General features: G+C 69.0%; 1 protein-coding gene across 2 annotated transcripts; it reads left to right on the plus strand.

The window, feature by feature from the left end:
- Nucleotides 1–1,787: 1,787 nt before the first annotated feature.
- On the plus strand, nucleotides 1,788–14,215 carry FGFRL1 (fibroblast growth factor receptor like 1). Of its 2 annotated transcripts, none has more exons than XM_036227376.1 (7): nucleotides 1,788–1,959; nucleotides 2,471–2,565; nucleotides 10,699–10,971; nucleotides 11,983–12,063; nucleotides 12,148–12,363; nucleotides 12,501–12,854; nucleotides 12,959–14,215. In XM_036227376.1, the coding sequence occupies exons 2-7, from the start codon at nucleotides 2,487–2,489 to the stop codon at nucleotides 13,387–13,389; spliced, it is 1,434 nt and encodes a 477-aa protein (XP_036083269.1). In that variant the 5' UTR covers nucleotides 1,788–1,959; nucleotides 2,471–2,486; the 3' UTR covers nucleotides 13,390–14,215. The 2 variants fall into 2 exon arrangements, with proteins under 2 accessions (XP_036083269.1, XP_036083268.1); XM_036227375.1 differs by having other exon boundaries at nucleotides 1,795–1,959; nucleotides 12,148–12,432.
- The last annotated feature ends 7,938 nt before the right edge of the window (nucleotides 14,216–22,153 follow it).

Genomic DNA, 22,153 nt, shown 5'->3' on the forward strand with positions numbered 1-22,153 from the left:
TGCCCTTGGCAGGCTACACACCTGTGGAGCTCTTCACGCTCCAGTGGCATCTCCTCACAAACCTGTCTGCGAAGTTGGGGCAGCCTTCACACTAGCCCTGGACCTCTCCACCCACCTGCTGTGTTGTCCCAAAGTACCTGTGACCCTGAGCGCCACCCTCACCGTCCTGAGGTGCCCTGGACCTGCTCTCCTGGCCATGTGCTGGGCCACTCAGCTTGACCTCTGGGCCTTTGCTGAGGTGCAGGCAGGACGCCTCCCCTCACCCAGGAGGGACCCAGAGACAGGAGTTGAGAACCTGCCTTATCACTGGCCTGGGAAGGGCAACCTGGGCCATGGTAGGCCCCAAACCCTGACAGCTGGCACCCCCTCATCCTGCTCTCCTCTGCCCTGGGGACACAGTTCCAGTCTTCCCTGGAAAGTTTCCTGGAAGAGAGGGATCCTGAGAGGAGAAAGGCTGTTCCAGGCGGGGTTCCCGATGGGGCAGCCTGGGCAAAGGCCAGAGGGTGCTCCCTGGCCTGTAAGCTGTAAGATGGACAGGACCCAAGTGCCCAGGGCCTCAAAGATCATGGGGTTTGTGTCATGGGCACTAGGGAGCCACAGCAGAATCAGCATGTGCTTTAAAATGATTTTTGATTCAAGTGAAGCCAGGGAAAAGGGAAAGCCAGGCGGAGCCAGGCCCAGCAGTAGTAGTGCAGGCTGGAGAGGAGGCGGTGCGCTTCAGAGAGACTGGTGATGGAAGTGGGGGACATGAGGGCCGGCGCGTGCAGGTGCTGAGCAGGGAAAAGGCAGGTGGGCAGTGTGGAGAAAATGGCTGAGAGCTGGACTCCACAGCAGCAGTTTCAGTCCTGGACATGCCAAGCCCTGGGGGCGCCCTGAAGTGGGGGCCTCTGATGCTGCCGCAGTAAACTACCTGCCTTCTCTGTGCCCGCATTTCCTCATCTGCACCAGGTGACAGCCAGAGCTTGCCTGGTTGTAAGGATTAAAGGAGGCGCTCAGTGCATTGTTCTCTACTATTATCATTGTTAATGTCTTTGTGTTGTTACCACGATCCGGTGAGAGGCTGGAAGCCTGCCAGTGGGTGATGGGAGCATACCTGCCCTCAGTCAAGGGCACCAGGTAAGCCTGCGCCCCACATCACCTGAGACCTGCTCCCCCGCCGCCCCTCCCCCCGGCCGTTTGGGACCTCAGCCGGATCTTGGATCTCCCCTCTGCTCCCAACGGCCCCACAGAGCTGGACCCTGAGGCCCAGAAACGTCCCGAAGCCATCCAGTTTGCCCTCCTGGCCAAGTGAATGGGGCTGGCCAGAGGTCAGCTCTGGGGGCGCCCGGGAGGGAGCTGCCCTGAAGTTGGGGCCTCTGATGCGGCCGCGGACACCTGGCAGTACGAGGAGCCTGGTGGGGGCGCGGCCTGGGCTGGGGCCGGGCCTGGAGGGGGCGGGCCCGGGCGGAGGCGGGGCCGCGCCCCGGGGAGCCGCCCCGCCCGCGGGCCGCCCGCACTGCGAGGGTTAAGGACCCTGGCCGGCGGGCGGGGCCGGCGCGCGCGCGGATTGGCGGAAAGTTCGAGCGCGGGGCGGGGAGAGGGGCGGGGCGCGGAGGCCGCGGCGCGCCGATTGGCGGGAAGTTGTGCCGGGGCGGGGCGCGCGGCGGGCTCGGCGCTCGCTCCGGGAGAGTTGACAAAGCCCCGCAGGGAAGGACGCCTCGCGGCGCGCCGCCCCGGGCCCCTCGCCCCGCCGCCCCGGGACTTCAGCGCCGGCCCCCGGCCCTCGGACGAGACCCCGCCGCTCGCCCCGCACCGGACCCCGTCCCCGGCCCGAGCCGCCCGCGCCCAGGTAGCGCCGCGCCGTCCCGAGGCCGGGCCCGGGGGCGCAGGGCGGCGGGGTGCGGCGCCCGGGGCGGCGATGACCGCGCAGCGCGCCCCGCGGGCCCGGCCCTGAGCCCGCTGCCCGCGAACTCCGCCGAGGTGAGCCCCTCCGCGCCCGCCCGCGGCCCCGGGAGAGGACTGGGGGACCGATTGGAGGCTCGGGGTCCGGCGTCCGGGGCGCAGGCCGGGAGGGTTCAGGTCCCTGAGCCGCAGTGCCGCCGCCGGGCACCGGCACGCGCCGCCGCTTCTCCCGGCCGCTCCGGGGTGCTGCGCGCCCCGCCCCCGCCCAGCACCCCACGTGGCCCCCCCTAGCGCAAATTTGTCCGCTAATGGCGCAGGCGATTATCTGCGGGGCCGCCGGTGTTGTGTGTCCCGCGGGCAGGCCCGAGTTACAAGCGCCAGGAATCCAGACGGTGCTTGGAGAGGGGGCGGCGGGAGGCGGTAATTAGTGTAAACCCTTTGTCTGCTTTGATACCCACGGTCTCCCCGCCGCCGCTTCCTGCGCCCGGAGCGCGGGCCCGCACCCCAACTCCTGCGGCCGGGGGCCCTAGGCCAGAGGGTGGCGACGGCCAATGGGCGCGCCACTGACTCCCCCCCCACCGCCCCTCAGGGCCGCACCGGCCGAGATGACGCCGAGTCCCGCGTTGCTGCTGCTGCTGCCGCCGCTGCTGCTGGGGGCCCTCCCGCCGGCCGCCGCCGCCCGAGGTGAGTCCTGGCGCCCAGCCCGGCGCCCTGGCCTCCGCCAGCGCCGCCCCTTTCCCTCCGGCCCTCAACCCTGCCCCAGTGCCCGCCTGGCGCGTGCCTGCGCCCCGCCCCTGCTGGCCCTGCGCTCAAGGCCCCTCACCGGCGGGGCACCCCAGGTAGCCCGCAAGGTAGTCCAGTTCACCCATGGACCCCCCCTTCACCCATGGGGCACCCCAAGCTCACCCACAGGATGCCCTTTCAATCTTGGGGCACCCATAGGGTCCCTCCTCACCCTCAGGCACCTCCACTGCACCTGTGGGCTTGCTGGCAGGGTGGGCTCTGGACACGGTCACACACATATCCACACAAGCAACAGCAGTTAGGGCAGCTGGTCACCTCGATTCTTGGGGGGTAGGCTGCTTGGGCGCCTGGACCCAATTATGCCGCCGGGAACCTGCAGAGGCCCCCATGGTGGCCGGGGTGGAGTGTGGGGACCACGGGGGTATTCTTGGTATCTGGGACTCGTGACCCAACCCATCCCCAGGGAGGTGGAGAGCGCAGCGGGGGACGGCGTCCCTGGCTCGTGGGACGCTGCCTGGGTGGCGCGGGGCCCGTTTCCAGGTGGCCCCAGGACCGCTCACTGCAGCCCGCACCCTGTGTCTCGGCCTGTGCCACAGCAGGGCCGGTGGGTGCTCACACCTCTGACGTCGTGCGGGTGGGCCTGGGATGCCTGCGAGGGAGCCCAGCCCCAGCGAGTGAGGGCATCCTCAGCTGGTGGGCGATGGCGCCTGCAGGCTCTCGCCCACCATGGTGGTGCCGGCCTCCCCTCAGCTAGGCGGGACCTGTGGCCAGGCCAGCCCTTTTGGTGTGCTGACCACTCAGGATCGTCCTTGCCCTGTCCACCAGTCCTCTGAGGCTTCGCAACCCTCCCCTGCTGCCCGGCGGGCGCACCAAGCCCAACCCGGCCTTATATGGCCACATTCGGGTGGCGGGCGGCGGCCCAGGTACCCCTCCTTCCCGTGCACCCTGCTGGGCAATGACTGGCCCGGCACTGGCCGGCCATCTTGAGGGTGGGGGCTGCCCAGCCATGGCTGAACTGGACAATGTCCTGGGCACTGCGGGCACTCGGGTCATGCCCAGCACGGTCTCCCTGTGGCCGGCAACCCAGACCCTGATTCCTCTTTTATTTGGACTACCCCGTCCCCAACCAGCCTGTCCCCTAGCCATTTGGCCAGGGAGGCTCTGGAGGCTGCTGTCCTTGCCTGGCCATTCGCTGGAGCCTGAGGTGGAGTGGGAGATGGCAGTGGGCAGTGGATGGCAGTGGGCAGCAGGGCCTGAGTTGGCGCCAAGGGGCCCCAGAGGCTCCACACCCTGCTCTGTGCCCCTTGGCTGTGGCCTTGGGCTGTGCCTGGTGTCCAGCCCCGTGGGCCTTGGCTCTGCAGCGTGGGCCTGGCAGTGGTGGGGGAGCCGAGTGCTGCTGTCCAAGGGCAGGGCTCTGTGGTTTTGGGGGAGTGGGGGTGCTCTTTCTGGATGGTGCTGGCTTCTTGGGCCCCCCGCCCCCTCTCCCCAGGGAACAGGCCCCGTGTGGACCCCCTTTAGGCTGGCAGACCAGGGCGGGGGCTGGGGCCTGCTGCGCGCCGGGTCCCACGGTGTCACAGTTGCCAGAATTGGCACACCCCTAGACGCAGATCATGTTTTTAAAGTTCCCCTTTCCCAAAGTTTCACAATCTTGGTGGGTTTGTCTTAAACTGTTTTTCTCAAATTTGAGAAAAGATTGGATTTGGCTTTTTCCCTTTCTATTTTATTTCTCACAGTGGAAGCTCAAGAGGTTCAGAACGAAATACTTTTCACACATAATTCGTACAAAGTTGTTTCAGGGGCTTTCTGAGAAGTGCCACGTTCGAACTTTTCCAGGGATGGCTCAGTGCAACGGTCTCTGAGCAGCCAGCCCCCGAGGTCACTGCCCTGTCCTCTGGACCAGCCGGCATGCCCTGGGTGGGCTGAACCTTGATCCCAGGAGGCTGGGTGCTGGCCGGCACGTGGGTGCCCAGTCTCGGGGCCGACCGGCCGTCAGGGCTGTGCCGGGGAGGGTCCACTGACGTGTGAGGCAGCGGGAAGCCGTGTGGCCGTCCACGGCGGTAGCAATGTGCGTGTGCGCTGGCCGACCTGGCCTCCAGCCAGGCTGCAGGGGGCCGCCGCCCCGCCCCCAGGCCCCGCTGGGCAGCGGCTGGCCAGAGCGCTGCGGGGCTGAGGTGGACGCGCGGGAGCTGGGCCGGACGCTGCGAGGTGGGGTTGTGGGCCAGCCCCCGCCGGCTGCTCCTGGAAGGGAGAATGAATCACTGCCCTCGGGAGGAGGAGGGTGCTGTGAACAAAGTCCCCTTTGGCTGGGCCTGGACGCCAGGCAGCCCCTCCGTGGTGCGGGAATTGCTGGGCCCCAGCCAGGGAAACGGGGCTCCCCCAGCAGCGCCCTGGCCTTGGCTTGCCGAGCTCCACTCTGCCGCCCGCCGTGCGGGGGAGGCTGGCTAGGCCACTCACACATCGAAGGCACCCACCTTCGCCTGCCTTCCTGGGCCCGCCCTGTGTGTCTCCTGGGGACTGCAGCCTGGTGTGTCCCCGTGCTGGTCCTCTGGGCAGGTCTGAACGTGGGAGGGGAAGGGGTGCCAGGGCCGCTGTCCCCGAGACCCACAGGCACCCTCCCCAGTGATGCCGCCCAACCAGCCCGCCTTCAGCTCTTCCTAGTGCTGGTCAGGGGGTGCTCCTGGCCAAGCCCTGGGTGCTCTCTGGGCCCTGGCCTGAGCTCCAGCGTGGGGCTGAGCCTGGGACCACGGTCCAGGATGGTGGGGCAGGGGGAGAGGCATGGGCATCACGGGGCCAGGCCAGGGCGGGCCCGCCAGAGGTGGGAGCTACTCAGGCGAGGAGGTGGAAGGCTTCCAGGTGAGGGTCTGTGTGGGCAGAGGGGCAGCTCGCCTTGGCTGGGGTGAACGTCCAGGGGTCACGGGTGCCTTGATGTAGCTGGGTGGGGGGGCCATGAGTAGGTCAGGCCAGGGCTGAGCCAAGAGGCTGGTTGGCTGGGGAGTGTGGGGAGGGCTCTTGGAGGTCCTGGGGGACTTTCCCACCCAGCCCCCTGGCCCCAGGGAGGAGTCCTGAGTCCTGCACCCCTTCCCCCACAGGCACCCCCCCCCAGGGAGAACCAGCATGGAGTGGGGCTCCCAGAAGCTGTCCCAGGGCAGGGTGGCGGCCTGAGGGCTACTGAAACCCAGGCTTCATCTTGGCAGGAAGCAATTGCTTTTTTTCCTGCCGTAAGTTTATTTCGTGAGAGATTTACACGAGCCTGTGCGGCCGAGGGCTGGAGAGTGAATGGCGGGGCCTGGTAGCCGGCGGGAGGACGGGGCTTGGCTGCCCTGGCCTCAGACCCTCCGCAGTGACCCCTCCGGCGCCCGCGGTGCTGAGCCCAGTGGGGCAGGGCCTGCAGAGCGTCTCTTTGTCCAGGGCCACTGACCGGCGGCTTCAGGCTCGCCCTCCGCGCTCCTGCGGCAGCCCACGCGACCCTGGTGGGGACTGGGTCTCGCATGCGTCCCCTGAGGGCCAGGTGCCCCCAGCCTGCCCTTCAGAGGCCTGCCGTGAGCTGTGGCCATGGGTGGGTGGGTGCGGGGCCCGCTCCTGGGGTGCCCTGTGCGCCCCGTGTGTGGCGTGTGAGCCCTCACAGCAGGAACATCCGTTCTGCCTCAATGCCCAACCTCTGGCCCAGGGGCTTCCAAGCTCAGGGAACGTCTTGTCACACTTCCAAGGCGACGTGGGTACCGGGGGGCAGGGCTCATGGGGAGCAGGGTCCCTTGAGTGGTCTGGGTCCAGCACTGGCATTCGAGGGACTTCTGAGCTCTGTGACTGCTGGGGTAGAGCAAGCCCTCTGGAGACCCGAGTTCTAGGTGAGGCGAGGTCGGCGGCCGGCATGGGAGCTTGGAGCCTGGGGGACCTCGCGAGACCTGGATGTGGGGCGGGGCTTCTGGGTATCCAGCGGAGGCCCCTGCCAGTGGGTCTGGGTGCTGCCCTGGTCCCTGTCGGCTGTGGACAGGTTCTGCCCAGAGCAGTGGTGCCATTGGGGTGACGCTCTGTTGGGGTGATGGCAGGGAGGATGGCCCCGTGGCCGGGGGTCTGCCGAAGGTCCACCCTGGGGGCTTCCAGGAGATGAAGAAGGCCTGGGGGCCTGCTGGCCCGCGGGAAGCCGGACGCTGCAGCCAGCTGGCTTGCGTGGTGGCTCAGGCTGTCCCTCTACCACGCCCGGAGCGGTCTGCTTCCTGGGGCAGCCAGCTGTCCCCAGGGGCCGGCGACCAGGAGCCTGTGTTTTCACGGCACCTCGCCGTGTGCGGCTGTCACCCGTGCCCCTCCTGGGGGCACCCCGTTCTTCCCCCAAGGTCTTGCCGTCCTGGGAAGGGTGCTGGCCCTGGGGGCCACTGTGTCTGAGCCTCCTTAGCCCAGCTCCTGTGCCGGACATTCTCACCATGGGGAGAGGACACGGGTTCCCTGCCCTCTGGCCCAACCCCAGCACACCACCTCGAGGTCACTCTGCTCCTCTGGGAGGGGGGCCCTGCTTCAGTGGCTCCTGGACGGCCCCTTCACCCCGTAGCCAGTCTCAGCAAGAGTAGCCTGATACCCACCACCATGGGCCAAAGGATTCCTTCCAGGCTAGAGATTTCTGGGGCTTTGCAGGGCTCCTGAGGGGAGCTGGCCAGGTGCCCCCCCTGCCCACTCGCTCCCACCTGTATCTGGCTGCTGGGGGTGGGCGTCAGCAGCTGGGGCGGCCGCCGTGGGCTGAGTGCCTCTGCCACCCCCGTTGGGCCCGGCCGGCCCCTGCGCGTGGGGCCTGGAGGGGGGCTGGTGCCTGGTTCAGCCGTCCTGAGGGGAGCTCGGGGTCAGCAGGGCAGGGCCCACAGACTGCCTCGGGCAGGGGAGGTGGAGGCTGATACCCTCGTGTCCGGGCCCCTGACAGACCACGAACCGAGTGAGCACTTATGTGCTGCTCAGATGGGGTGGCCGAGGCAGACGTCCCCGAAAGGGGCAGGGAGCCCACGGAGGAAGGGAGGTCCCCGGGCGGGGTGCCGAGTGTGGGGCGGCCTGTCCACATCCCCCTCCTATGCGTCACCCCTCACTCCATCGCAGCACCCTCCCCCGGGCCCTTTGGGGTGGGACGGGGGGACACCCTCTGGGCTTACAGAGGGATCTCGTTTTACTGAACCCAGGGGAACTGCGTTCCTGGCCAGGTGCGGCGAGGGGGTGGGCCTGGGGATCTCAGATGCTCAGAGGTGGGCTGGGGCCTGGGGTGGGGGCAGAGTGTAGGTCTGGGGGCAGCATCTCGAGGGCGGCGTGTGTGTCTGGGGACACCGTCTGGAGGACGGTGTGACAGGGTCTGCTCAGCGTGGCAGCCGGGCCATGGTCTGGGTGTGGGGCCTCCGGGTCGCACCCCAGCCCCTCCTGCACCCCCATTCCTGTCCTGGCCTTCACAGCTGGAGGAGGGGACAGGCGGAGGCAGGAGAGGGGCGGCGACTCCCTCCCTGCCCCCCACCCCCGTCGAGGGGTGAGACCCTGGCCCAGCCTCTGCTCACCACTGGCCACGTCTGCCCCTGCATGGGCCGCCTGCGTCCTGCTGCTGCCCGAGGCGTCCCAGGGCTGGACGGGGCCCCCAGGGCGGGGGCGGGGCGGGGGACCCCAGAGGGAGCCATGGCGGGAGCTTTCAGACTCCCGGAGCCCGCCAGCCTCAGCCCTTGCCTCAGTTTCCCTGTGGCTGGGCGGGTTAGACACCTGTCCAGGTGGCACAATGGGAGCTTGAGTTTCCTAGGCTAAATATAGAGCTTCGGCAGCCGAGCAGCCGAGCAGGCGGCCAGCATTCCCAGGAATCCGGGGGTGGGGTCCAGGCTTTCCGTTGCCGGGGTCTGCAGAGGCGGGTGTCGGGGCGCCCAGGGGCCGAGCCTGGCCTCAGGCTGGCTGCAGGGGCGGGGGAGGGGCTGTTTGCTTTAGGATAAGGCTGGCTCCAGCCTGCCTGTCCCCCAGCACTGCTCACGGGGCCGCCCCAGGGCCACACTTCCGGCTGTCTGGCAGGCGCTTGGCTCTGTCCCTTCTCTCCGCAGTGACGGAGGGGGGTCCAGGCCTGCACCAGCGTGTGGCTCCTGCTGCCCCGTGGACGCCTCACTCCTCCAGCTCTCCTGCCTGGCTTGGGGTCGGGCTGGAGGAGACCCCCGGCGTGGCTGGCAGGCCCTGGGGGGAAGTCGGACTCACCCCTGATCGTGCCCCCGGATGACAGTAGGGCTGAGATCCTCGGCAGGGGACGCTGCCTCTCAGGTCAGGCCCTGTCCTGCCCCGCGCCTTCCGAGAAGCTGCGTGTGTCCGTGTGTGTGCCCAGGTGTGTGTCAGCCTGGGAGGCCCAGGGCACTGGTGGGCCTGGGGGGTGTCCTCTTGTCCTGCAGCCTGGGAGGCCCCTGCGAATGGTGGGATTTCAGGCAGTGACAGGTGGGAGTCAGGGTCTGCCTGGGAGTGTGGCCGGGACCCTGGCTGGGCTCGGGGGGCCTCAGGAGGCCCCTCGTCTGTAGGCCTTGCAGCCCCTCCCTGTGGGTGAGAGCCTGGAGGGTCCTGGAGACAATCTGGGGACTGGGGAGAGGTGGTCTCAGGGCCCTTCTTGGGGTGGGGGTGTGGAGGCTGGTGAGGAGGGGCCGGCTGGGGACTTTAGGAGTGGCATGGTGGGTGGAGGACCCGGGCAGACGCAGGGCGTGGGTCCCACGAGGCTGGGAGTGGGCTTGCATCTTGGCAGGGCGGGCTCGGCAGCGTGGGTGCGAATGGGTGACTCCCCAGACCCCTTTTTGTTCGTGGTCCTGGGGGGGGGTGCCCAGCATCGCTGCGTCCCTCACACCCCAGTCCCCCAGCAGGGTTGGGGTGAGACCGCTGGAGTCCGAGCCGGGACCTAGGGCCTGTCCTCACCTGGGAGCCCTGGGGCGCCTGGACCCCGGCACCGGGCGCGAGTGGCAGGGCACCCGGAGGTGGGCGATGCCGGTGGGAATGCGGCTCCGAGGGTCTGGCAGGGCCCGGACGCGCTCGGGCGCCAGCCGCACGTCGAGGGAACACTGGCTGGTTATTCAGAACACGCGCCGCCCACGGCCCACGCGAGAACGTCCGAGGGCAGCTGAGGCCAGCGTGCGGGACGCTGGCCCTCCCGCCTGGAGTGGCCGCAGCGCGGGGTGGACGTGCCTCCCTGGCAGCTGGAGGGCGGGCCGTGCAAGCCGACCCCCCGGAGGGGCGGCAGGTGCCCACGCTGCCTCATGTGGTCTGGGGGTACAGTGGGTGGGGTGACTGTGCCTGAGAGCCCAGCACCTCCATGCTTGTCCTGTGGTGCAGGGGTGGCTGCCGCTGGCCGGGAGATGGCCCAGTCTCTCCTGACACCTGCAGTGCCCTTCCCAGCACACTGCCCCTGGGCCTGGTCACTCCACTGTCCCTGCCTCGAGTCCAGAGGCACCAGGCCGGCAGACTCGGTCTGGGTTTCTTCTGGCCGCTGAGAGGCTCCGTGGCCTCAGCCTAGGACGTGGGCTTCTCCCATGGGGGTTGTGGGCATGGACCGTGGCCGAACGGGAACCCCGCGCCTGGGGCCAGCATCCCCAGCACCTCGCCCTCTGACCCCAGGGCCCTGTGATCATGCCTGCTCACCCAGTGGGGTGAAGCCACCTGCTGGGTGTGGCTGGCTGCAGGGAGAAGCAGCCCCCCCCCCCACACACACAGAGACTCATCCGCACCCGGGGGCCCACATGTGCACAGGCTGGCGGAGGCACGGGCCGCAGACCCAGCACCCATGTGTCTGCCGCACAGATGCGCCGGCCTGCGCGGGGCCCGGGGGGCCCCTTCCTGGGCGAGCTGCTCCGGGCAGCTGGCATTCTGGGCAGGTGGCGTGTGGTGGGCGCTCAGCGGACGCGGGGCTGGCATACAGTGGGCCCTGGGTGAACACGGGCCGCCATGGTCTGGGAGCAGGGCCCGCGCCTCAGGCCCCACCGTGGGTGTTGGGCAGGGGCACTGGTTGGGCGGGGGCCCGCAGGGACGGCCCCCTGGCTTTTGGTGCCCATGCTGCCTCAGCAGCTGACCCCTGCGGGTCCCTGACTGAGCCCTCTGACCCGCCCGCAGGCCCCCCGAGGATGGCGGACAAGGTGGTCCCACGGCAGGTGGCCCGGCTGGGCCGCACCGTGCGGCTGCAGTGCCCCGTGGAGGGGGACCCGCCGCCGCTGACCATGTGGACCAAGGACGGCCGCACCATCCACGGCGGCTGGAGCCGCTTCCGTGTGCTGCCCCAGGGGCTGCGGGTGAAGGAGGTGGAGCGGGGGGATGCCGGCGCCTACGTGTGCAAGGCCACCAACGGCTTCGGCAGCCTCAGCGTCAACTACACCCTCATCGTGACGGGTCAGTGCCACCGGGCCGGCCGTGTGCGGGGCCAGCCCAGCCCCGGGCACGGCACCCCCCCCCCGGTGGCCCCGGCCCACTGCACCCTGCCTGTGCTCGGCCACTGTCACCTCCTCTGCACCCAGGACAGGGGCCTGACCTCGGTCACCACCCCCAGCCTGGCCCCTTCCTCTCAGGCCTATACGCCAGGGCCCCTTCCTGCCCAAAGGCTCTGCTGACCGCAGCCAGGGCTAGCTGGAGGGGCAGCAGGGGTGGGCGCGGGGGCCGCAGGGTGGTGGTCCCAGTGAGGCGGGCGGGGCTGGCCTGCGGCCTCGGCATCGGCGGTGACTTTGAGGCTCAGGTTTCCGAGTTCAGAGGGACCGCTGGGAGCAAAGGGCCTTGTGTTCTCTCCTGCCTCTGGGGCCCGGGCTTGGGGACTGGGTGGTGTCCCCAGTGACACGCCCTCCACTCACGGGCACCAGCGCTGGCACCGGGCCTGCCCCACGGGCTGGGGCGCCGGCCTTTCTCACGGAGGGGGCGCCTGCTTCCCACGCACCGGGGCGGGGCATGCCCGAGGACCCAGCCTCGGCCCTGGGCTCCGTGCAGGCATCCTGTCCGGTGGGGAGGGGGGACACCCTCAGCCTGCCCCGCCCCCGCAGGGCCTTCTCCGGGCTGTGGAATGGGAACGCTGCGGCACCCCCACGTCCTTTCAAAGGGGCGGTGACGCGGCGGCATGCGAGCCATGTCCCTTCACCCGGCCCGCGGCCCCTTGATGTGGGCTAGAGTTACTGCAGCTGCTGGCTGCGCCCGCGCCGCCACCCCCCCCCCCCCCGGCCTGCAGACCCCCGGAGCCGGGGTGGGGGGCTAGCTCTGGCCCCCCCGCGCCTGTCGGGGTCCCCTGCCCAGCTGTCTCTGGGACTGAGACGGGAGTGCGTGCCCCTGGCCTCGCCTGCACGCCTGGCGCTTGCCCAGCTGGGGTCGGGGGACCTGCCGGGGCTGCGGGGGCCTCCTCACGTGCCTTCCCCTCTGCAGAGGACACCAGCCCATCCAGGGAGGGCCCGGGGCGTGAGGGCTCCTCGGGGGGCCAGGAGGACCCAGCCGGCGAGCAGTGGGGTGAGCAGGGCGCCCGTCGCCGTCCGCGGGTGTGGGGGGGCGGCCCTCCCGCTGCCCCGCTGACCGCCTCGCTGCTGCCCGCAGCGCGGCCCCGCTTCACGCAGCCCTCCAAGATGAGGCGCCGGGTGATCGCGCGGCCCGTGGGCAGCTCCGTGCGCCTCAAGTGTGTGGCCAGCGGGCACCCGCGGCCAGACATCACGTGGATGAAGGACGACCAGGCTTTGGTGCGCCCCGAGCCTGGCGAGCGCAGGAGGAAGACGTGGACCCTGAGCCTGAAGAACCTGCGCCCCGAGGACAGCGGCAAGTACACGTGCCGCGTGTCGAACCGCGCAGGCGCCATCAACGCCACCTACAAGGTGGACGTGATCCGTGAGTGCCGGGCCGGGGGCGGGGGCTGGCGGGCGCCGGGGCCACGCCCACACGCTGTGTCCCCGCAGAGCGGACGCGCTCCAAGCCCGTGCTCACGGGCACGCACCCCGTGAACACCACCGTGGACTTCGGGGGCACCACCTCCTTCCAGTGCAGAGTGCGCAGCGACGTGAAGCCCGTGGTGCAGTGGCTGAAGCGCGTGGAGCACGGCACCGAGGGCCGCTACAACGCCACCATCGACGTGGGCGGCCAGAAGTTCGTGGTGCTGCCCACGGGCGACGTGTGGTCCCGGCCGGACGGCTCCTACCTCAACAAGCTGCTGGTGACGCGCGCGCGGCCGGACGACGCGGGCATGTACATATGCCTGGGCGCCAACACCATGGGCTACAGCTTCCGCAGCGCCTTCCTCACCGTGCTCCGAGGTGGGCGCCCGCCCCCGCCCCCGCCCCCGCCCCGCGCGGTGCTGCCCCGCGGCCCGCCTCCTGCCGACGCCCCCCCACACCCTCTCCTCCCTTCTCTCCTGCAGACCCAAAGCCGCCGGGGCCCCCCGTGGCCCCCTCGTCCTCAGCCACGAGCCTGCCGTGGCCCGTGGTCATTGGCATCCCAGCCGGCGCGGTTTTCATCCTGGGCACTGTGCTGCTCTGGCTCTGCCAGGCCAAGAAGAAGCCGTGCTCGCCCGCGCCTGGCCCTCCCGTGCCTGCACACCGCACGCCCGCCGCGGCTCGGGACCGTGGCGGGGACAAGGACCTGCCCGTGCCACCCGCCCTCAGCGGCACCACCGGTGTGGGGCTGTGTGAGGAGCTGGGCGCCCCAGCAGCCCCCCAGCACCTGCTGGGCCCAGGCTCGGCTGTCGGCCCCAAGCTTTACCCCAAACTCTACACGGATGTGCACACGCACACGCACACGCACGTGGAGGGCAAGGTCCACCAGCACCAGCACGTCCACTACCAGTGCTAGATGCGGCCCCTCCTGGGAGCAAGCGGGCGGGGAGCAGAGAGCCCCCGAGGGAGCTGGGCCGCCGGCGAGAGGCACGGCCAGCAGCCTGGGCACCCTGTGTGAGGCGCACACCCTCCTGGACATGCACATGCCGCGGATGTGTGTGTGCGACACCGACACATTCAACACGCAGCACACACGGACATACTGCAGACACACAGCCGCACCCACACCCAGACTGGGCCTTGGGCGAGGCCTGCGTCTGTCACTTGGCAGAGCACGTGTGGCAGTGAGCCCAGTGATGCGGGACGCCCTCGATCTGTGTGCAGGGTTGCACGGGGCCGGCGGTCACTGCCCCCGGCCTGGCAGGAGACCTGAGGAGCGCCCTGGCTCAGCAAACCCCAAACTCCCCACCCCGCGCCACGCCCGCCGCCCGCCTCCCTGCCCAGGCCTCGGCGGGCGGGCGCCTGTTTTTGCCACCACCTGTCCCGGGTGCCCAGGAGCCCACCAGTGTCCTGGGCTGGGAGTCGGGCGTAGCGGTCCCAGGCCTTGTCCCGAGAGGCTGGAGCCCAGCTGGGGCGACCCTGTCGTGCCCACCTCCCTTGCCAAGGGGTAGGGGGCCCTAATATTTATATTTAAGAAATTAAGATAATAATATTAATGATGAAAGGAGGGCTGGGCCACAGAGACCTGGCCATGCTCGGTGTCCACCTCAGGGCCAGGCACCTGTCACCCCACTGCCCGAGGTGGCCCCAGACCTCTGTGATTTTATATAGAGTTTGAGCTGAGGCTTCGTATATTTAATTTATTTTGTTAAACAAGAAAATGTGCATCTTTTTCCTCTAAACTGGTGTTTGCCTGTGTCTGCGCAGGTGTGTGTGTGGGGCCCTGTGTGTACAGATGTGTGTGTAGGCTTGTGTCTCTATAGGTGTGTACCTGTGAGCCTGTGTGCCTGTATTGGTGTCCAGGTGTGCACATTTGTACATGCCCGTATCGGCACGGCTTTGCACACGTGTGGGCCCCTGTCTGTACAGGTGTGTGTGTGGGCACCTGTACCTGCATGTGGGCCTGCACCGTGGGTTCCAGAACCGGGAGCACAGAGGGTCTCGGAGTCCCATTGCTGGGCCTGAGGCTCTGGGCTGGGCTGGGCTGGGGCCCGCGGGGCCATCGTCCGCACCCTGGACAGAAGCTCTGCTCCACACACCTGCAGCTGGTGTCCTGGCCTCCCTGGCCCAGTGGGTGTCCCCCTCTGGTGCAGCACCCATGGCCCTCAGTGCAAGGCCTGTGTCTGCCCCGCCCTGCATTCTGGGGGTTCAGCGTTCTGAGGGTTCAGCGGGGTGGCCTTGGGGGGCCGAGGCCGCCTGCAGGGCACCATCTGAAGAGACTGCCTGCCCCCCTCCCCCCCCCCAGCACATGCAGCCATGAACTGTGGCTCCGACGCGGCCAGCACTCGAGGGTGGGGCTGCCTCCGGCCCAGGGCTGCTGGCGCCTCGAGGAAGGGCACTACAGTAACTCGTGTGACTGGCCAAGCTGCTGGCGTGAGGCACGCCGTGTCCCCAGAGGCACAGAACGTCCGGCAGGAAGGGCAAGGTCTTGCTGGGGTCCAGGGCACTGCTCGAGCCGTCACCGGGTCTCGGCTTCACAAGACGAGGACAGGCTCTGGTAGCTGGGGGACCCACCATCCTTCCCAGGAAGTGCTGGGCCTCCAAGGCCAGGGCTGAATCCACACCCTCCTCCAGCTGAGCCCCTAGGGCCAGGCCCCCAGCCCCCTGCCCCCTCCGCCACCAGGACCCCCATGCAGTGCCCGATGGAGGCCTCTGTCCTCTTCAATACCCTCCCACCCTCTGGCTTCCCCAAGGTGGACCCCACTGCTGTCCCCGAGGCGGCAAGGGCTAACCACGAGGGTGGTCCTGGCTCCAAGGGTAAGGACGGGGCTTGGGGCAGGGTCACCTGCGGTGGACTTCGTGGGAGACGCAGGTCCTGGCTGCCGCGGGATGCCTGCAGTCACCAGCCCACAGCTGGTGACCCAAACAGATGTTGCCCAGACAGGGTAGGCTTGGGACTGACGCCTGATTGGGTTTCAGTCTAAGGTGGGGGTGGGGTAGAGTGGGGGTGACCTTGGGCTGCAGGGAGACTGTGAGCCAGGGGAGACCTTGGGTGGTGGGCAGTGGGCCATCTTCAGGTCATGGGATGAGCTGCCCCCTCCCCAGGAAGTAGTGAGGGGCAGGCACCCTGGAGGGCACACCCCCCAGCACCCCCCAAGGAGACAGAGACCCAGAACTTGGCCTGTAACCTTGGCCTGAGGTCCAGTGCTGTCCACCAGGGGCTCACTTGGGCACTGTCCTCATAGCCCCAGAGGAGTTGAGCTAATGACCTGCCTGTCCCCGTGGGCTACACTCCTATGGGTGAGACAAGCCTGGGCCCCAGTTCTCACTGAGGCCGGTGGTGCTGGGCTCCCATCCCCCGAGGCATTTTCAGGGCCCCTGAGGAGATGGGCTGGTCAGGGGACGGGGAGAAATGCCCCACCTTCACAGGGCTGCCCTGCCCCCTCAGACCAAGCCCCCCACTACCCTGGAGCTCGGAGCCCCTCCCACAGCCAGAGCCCCCACTCCCCACATTTCGGGCTTTCTGCAATGGCAAACCCAAGCCGCCCCGAGGGGCTGGCGCCTGCAGCCCACTGCAGCTTCCAGACCTTCCGCCTCAGTCCCCCGCTCCCAGCAGTGGCCCCCCAACTCCGCTGTCCCTGGGCTGTCCTCGCTCCACGCTGCCTTGACACCTGGGTGATTTCAGTGCCCACATGGGCACCACTTGATTTAAGCTCCTCTCCCCTGCCCGGATGGCAAGGGCCCCCCTTTGCCGAGGCACATGCGAGAAGCCCTCACCCTGCACTCCCAGGACGACCCCCTGTCCCTGCCTCGCCATGTGCCAGGGCAGCCAAGGGGTCGGCTGGGTCCCTGTCGCAGCTGAGGGTCCATGGGGGCGGGGCGCACGGAGCGGAGCAGGAACTGCGCCAGCTGCCGAGCGTCTGAATGAGGTTCCCGAGGGCTGCCCAGAACTGAGGGCAGCTCTCTGCCCACTCCCACCCCCCGCCAGACCTCCGTGTTTCTGTGTCCCAACGCCCCGCCCCAGGACTCCCCGGATTGCGCAGATGGTCCCGCACCGGCCGGGCTCTGGGGTGCTGGGCGGGCATGGAAGGGCCAGGGGGCAGGGGGCGGAGCCCAGCGGCGCACTGGGAGGGGCCCCGGGGCTGGGCCGCAGGCTTCCCCTGCCCCTCTGCGTGGCCCCTCCGCGTCCACTGAGGCCAGGCCCCAGTGAGCCCTCAGTCACAGGCCGAAAGGCCCATGGGCAGCCGCCAGTGCCCTGGCGGCCAATAGGTTTGTAGCCGCCCCCTCCCCAGCTCTGTGGGGTTTTGTGGGGTGCTGGGGCCTGGGCCTGGGCCGTGCGGGTAGCGGGGGGTGGTGGTAGAGGAGGGGATCTTGCTGCGTCCGCAGAGTGCCCTCCATACTGGCCCATTTCTGGAGTCTCCGGGTGTCCTTGGAGGCGGGCAGGCTGCTGGGAGGGCACAGCCCCCGGGCTGGCCAGCGGTCTCCCCATGACCAGCTGCTGGGCGTACGGAGCTGCCGCCCTTGAAGCCCGGCAAAGTTGAAAGGGCGGCCGGGCTCTGACACCCTCGGGTGTGACCGCTCCCCTGGGGCCGCCCAGCCCTCCTGGCTTCAAAGGGGTGTCGGAGGCCTGGCGTCCCGCAGCTGTCCTGGAGGGGGGGGGGGCCTGAGGCCGATGCCCAGGGCTGGGGCAATGTGACAAGAAGCTAAGGATGAGAGGGACGTGGGACAACGCTACCCCCAGGGGCCTAGTGTCGGGAGGACCTGGCAGGAGATCAGAGCCTTGTTCTGGGGCCAGGGCAGGGGATGAGACAGGAATGCAGGATGCTGGACACAGGAAAGGGGACAGGAACACGGACAGGCAGTGGGGACACAGACTTGGCCGGGGGCTCGTGGCACAAGCTCAAGGGCACGTTGGTGCCGGCCAGGTGCGTGGCGCTGCGTGGGGCTGCGTGGCGCTGCGTGGGGCTACGTGCGCTGCGTGGCGCTGCGAGGGGCTACATGCGCTGCGTGCGCTGCGTGGGGCTACGTGCGCTGCGTGGTGCTGCGTGGGGCTGCGTGGCGCTGCGTGGCGCTGCGTGGGGCTGCGTGGCGCTGCGTGCACTGCGTGGGGCTACGTGCGCTGCGTGGCGCTGCGTGGGGCTGCGTGGCGAGGCGTGGGGCTACGTGCGCTGCGTGGGGCTACGTGCGCTGCGTGTGCTGCGTGGCGCTGCGTGCGCTGCGTGGGGCTACGTGCGCTGCGTGCGCTGCGTGGGGCTACGTGCGCTGCGTGGGGCTGCGTGGCGCTGCGTGGTGTTTGCAAGGCCCTGCGCCTGCTGCAGGTGGCCTTGCCCAGGCCCAGGGCACACTACACAAAGGCCTGTGAGGCGGGGCGGCCGAGAGCTGGGGTGAAGACATAGAGGCGCCCCATGTGGAGAGCTGGCCTCCTGGGCTGGGCTGGGATGTGGGGGAGCAGCCCCTGCTCCATGCCTGGTACCAGCATCTGGTGTGAGAAGCTTCTGTGGCCCGGGAGGCCAGGGCACTCACTGGGACCCTGCCACATTGGGTGCGCTGCTCAGCCACAGAGGAGTGGGGCCTGGGGCGGGAGCGGGACCTAACAGTCCGGTGAGGTGGGGCTCCCTCTGGGCTCTGCGCTGACCTCACCCTGTGTCTGGCCCACGTGGCCACCAGGGCCTGGTTGAGCCCAGGGCCCTCACAGGACAGACCTGGGGGCCACTAGAATGAGATTAGGAAAAGCCGGGGGCCAGGGGCTCCGCTAAGGGTCCTTGGGTCTCAGCCACATGGAAACTCAGGCCCTACATGTCCTGGTGACCCAAGGCCCTAGGGCTCAAGGTTTATTTTAAGGGCTCAAGACACTGTCTCAGGAGAGAACTACCTGTCCAAGGGGTGTTCCTGCCCCAGGCTGCAGCTGGGGTGCTGGTGGGGTCCCTGAGGCCACCATGCCATGCCGCCTGAGCTCAGGAGCCCTGGGCTACACCACTGCAGAGCTGGCCTGGGAGACGCAGCTCAGCGGGCAGATGGGACCACGGGAAGGCTGGCTGAGGGGGCGTGGCCTCTGGGAGCAGAGGGCGTGCAGGTGTTTCTCAGGCCACTTTGAAGCAGGCGTGGTCACCTCCCAGCCGACGCTGGTCCTGCAGCTGGGCTTCCAATCTGGGCTGGACCCCGAGTTGTGCCCTCCTGGCCAGGACCTCCCTCCAGTAGCCCTGGCAGAGTCCCTCAGGCCTCTTGCCCCCAAGCGTGGCCGGGCCACTCCCTGGCCTGGGGCTGACCTGCCTGGTAGCTCTCCCTCCAGCACGGACCGCCTAGCCCTGTGAGGGCCATGCTCCCCTCCCGACTTGACCCCCATCCTGTTACCCTACACGGGACGTGCCCCACCTCCAAGCTGCTGAACCTGGCTCAGTCCTCGCCGTGAGTTCGAGGGTCCCCCAGGTTGGAACACCCACAGCCCCGGTTGCTCTGGGCAAGCAAGTGTTGGCCCCAACTCAGGCCCACACGCTGCTGCGCCCCCAGGTGGGAGCTTCTACAAGTCCCAGACCTGGGAAGCTGGAGGCGGGCCTGCCTCCCAAGGGCTCTGTGCTCCCGTTCACCACACAGCCGCTGCTGGCCAGCCTGGCTACTCATGCCGCCTCCCCGGGTGTCTCAGACAGCCTGGGGAACGGGAGGCGTGTCTGCCAGCAGCCATTCAGCCTTGGCCCTGGGTTGGGGCCCCTGGGCCCGTGTCTGCTCCAGGAGCAGGCCGGCACCTTTTGGGAGTCCTGACTTTCTCTGGGGTGACCAGGTAGCATGTGAAGGTCAGGCCCAGTGGTCAGTGCAGTGGCCCACAGCTCCACAGCAGGGGTCCGGGGCTGAGCATACACACTGCCCTCACTGCCTGGTCACCCGTCCCCTGGTCCATGCCTGCGGCCCGGAGGCTCTCTCCCCACCTCCAGGCACAGGCCTCTCTCCTGGGCTGAGAGCACCGGAGCACCCCAGAGGGTGCACTTGGCCACGGCCCCCCACCATGAGTGCAGTTCTGAGATCCCACCAGCAGACCCACAGCCAAGCCTGGGGGAAGGGGCATGTGCTGGCCTGGCCCAGGGCTCAGGCTGAGGACTGGAGGACGCGCCGCGTGCCCTGGGGAGGCCCCAGTAGCTGGGAGGCAAGGGCAGCAGAGCAGTGGAGGCCAGACAGGTGGAGGAGGCCGGCCGCTGGGGCCTGTGCGGGGCAGCCGGGGGCAGCAGAGGTAGACTTCGGTGCAGAGGCCATGGGGGAGGGAAGCCCACCACTGATGCTGGCCTCCTGCCCAGGCGATTGGCGAGGGGTGGGAGGAGTGGCTCCCCCAAGATGCCAGCCTCAGTGGACGACTCCCTTGGGGTCACCGGCCCCCTTCCCAGTTCTGCTCCATCTCAGGAAGTGCCACCTCCCTGAGCCTGGAGCTGCCCACTCCATGGCTGGAACCCGCCCCTCAGCCGTTCCCTGGGGGCCTGGTTCGGGGTGGGTTTACACCTCCAAGAGGGTGGGGTTACCTAGCCTTGGGCAGGGGCAGCAAGCTCAGGGTGGCCACAGACCCCTTGGCCTGGCTGCCACCCCCTTTGAGCCTTGCCTGTGAGCCTGGATATCGCTGCCAGCCCCTGCCTACAAGGACCGCCCCAGGGGCCCAGCATCCTGCATGCAGAAAGTGCAGTGCTCACTGCCCACAGTGACCTTCTGACCTGTGGGCGTGAAGGTGGGCGTCCTGGTCCCGGCCGCAGAGGGAGCACCCCGGCCTCCGCCCCCACCCCGCCGTCTGCAGCTGCGGCAGCTCCCACCCATATATGAGCAGTGAGTCCTGGGAGCCCCCAGGCCCCCAGATCCCAGTCCCCTCATCCATGGCATGGAAAAGGCACCGGCTTGGGGGCTGGCAGGAGCCCTTGGTGACTGCATGGACAGGAGGCGAGGCTCAGCCTGGCCCCGGAGGGCACGGAGCGGCCGGGGGGCCGCCGAGGACCGCAGCCTGGACCTCGGCCCGGCCGAGGAAGGGCGGCACCGGGCTCAGCAGAAGCAAATTCCTTCTTCCTTCACAGCTTTTTCCTCTCTTTTCCTCCACTTTTTTCCGAACGCCGTCTCCCACCGTTCCTTCCTGGAGCCCCTCCAAGACAATCGCACCGGCTCGCTTGGCGGCCACAAAGCTCCTTTGACGGCGGCGGCCGGAGCTAAACCAACAGTGGGGGTGGGGAGGCAGGCGAGGCTCTAGGCGTCCGCGGCGGGGCGGGGGCACGCCAGGGCTGCCCTGGGACCCGCCAAGGCCCTGCCACGCTGAGCTCGAGCCCATCCCGGCTGGGAGTGTGGCGCCCCCACCCGCCTGCCCGGGGCCAGCACCTCCGGCTCCTCCGGGGGAGGCGCAGACGTCACCAGGGCCTGCTCTGAGCCGCCTGCTGGCAGCACGTCCCGTCCTTGTCCGCGTCCGAGTGTGGGACCGTACCGCCTGCCGGGGGGCTGCAGCCGCAGGACCTGGGGCCAGCCGGGAAACGAGGTGGCATCTGCCTTGGCTCATCTGTCCCCCCATCCTTGGGCTCGTTCAGTGCTCAGTAGGGCCCCCTTCGGCACCCCCAAACCAACACTGAGCATGGGGCACCCCCAGATGCCCGGTGATGGGGAGGCCTGGCCACAGGTGGGCTGCGGGGGTGGTCTTTGCTCCTGGCCCAGCATCATGGGCAGCGGCAGCAGTCTCATAGGACACAGGGGTCCTGGCCTGGACAGCCGTGAGCCACAGGCCGGAGGCAGGCAGTTTCCACACAGAGGGACTCGTTGGGCAGGCCCTGCAGAAGCAGCCTCTGGGGACGATGGCTCAGCCTGGGAAGGGCCCGGAGCCCCCAGGCCGGCGGCTGGTGCTCAGCGCTGCGGCTCGCAGGCCCTTGCAAGCTGGCCAGAGGATCCTTGCTTGGCTGCAAATGCAAACATCGCCCACGGGGCCGGCAGGGGAGTGCCGGGTGGGAGCGGGCCCAGAGCGGGCACAATCCACCCTTTGTTCCCAGGCCGCCCGGAGCCTGCAGGCCAAGAGGAAATGAGGGGGCCGCCCGCCGGCAGGCCTCGCCGCCAGGGCCCAGCGGACGCCAGGGCCCAGCAGAGTTGCTGCAGGGGCCCGCTCCGGGGAGGGGCGGGCTGCCCGCCTGAGTCCCGGACCAGCAGCATCCACCAGGGGTGTGAGGTGGGTTCCAGCGCCCGAGGCCTGGAAGCCCCTGTCCACCTCCCCAGGCCCTGCCCATGGCCCCTCCTGTGTCCACTCTTTGGACGAATGGGCAGGGCCATGGCCTGAGCAGGCTGGGCACAGACCCTGGGCAGACCACACCGACAGCAGGGGCACCCCTGTCTGCGGCCCTGCCCCCACCCCTGCCCCACACAAGTGCCTGCGTCTTTCCTGGCCGGGGGCGTGGAGCAGGGGTCTGACTGGACAGTGGGGGGTGGCCCCTGCCCCGCCCTGCTCCTCCTGCTCCCCAGAGTCCCCCAGACAGGGCGGGAGGGGTTTCCCACCCACCCCTGCAGCCACCAACATACCCCTTGCCCGCGGAGGGGAACACAGGCCCCGAAGGGTCAAGCGTCCGGCAGATCCCGCCTTGGCGCGCCGTCCCCTGTGCCCCGTCCCGCGCAGGGGCCACCCGGGGCCACCAGTGGGAGTGTGCGCCCGTGAGCGCCGGGTCCACGTGTGTGTGGGGGGCACGTGGCTG

This window comes from Rousettus aegyptiacus, unplaced genomic scaffold (genome assembly GCF_014176215.1).
Source record: "Rousettus aegyptiacus isolate mRouAeg1 unplaced genomic scaffold, mRouAeg1.p scaffold_m13_p_10, whole genome shotgun sequence".
Taxonomy (NCBI): domain Eukaryota; kingdom Metazoa; phylum Chordata; class Mammalia; order Chiroptera; family Pteropodidae; genus Rousettus; species Rousettus aegyptiacus.

Coding starts and splice junctions, on each gene's coding strand:
- FGFRL1 (XM_036227375.1), top strand. CDS start 2,487: ATGACGCCGAGTCCCGCGTTGCTGCTGCTGCTGCCGCCGCTGCTGCTG. Junction 10,972..11,982: donor CTACACCCTCATCGTGACGG/GTCAGTGCCACC, acceptor TCCCCTCTGCAG/AGGACACCAGCCCATCCAGG. Junction 12,855..12,958: donor CTTCCTCACCGTGCTCCGAG/GTGGGCGCCCGC, acceptor TCTCTCCTGCAG/ACCCAAAGCCGCCGGGGCCC.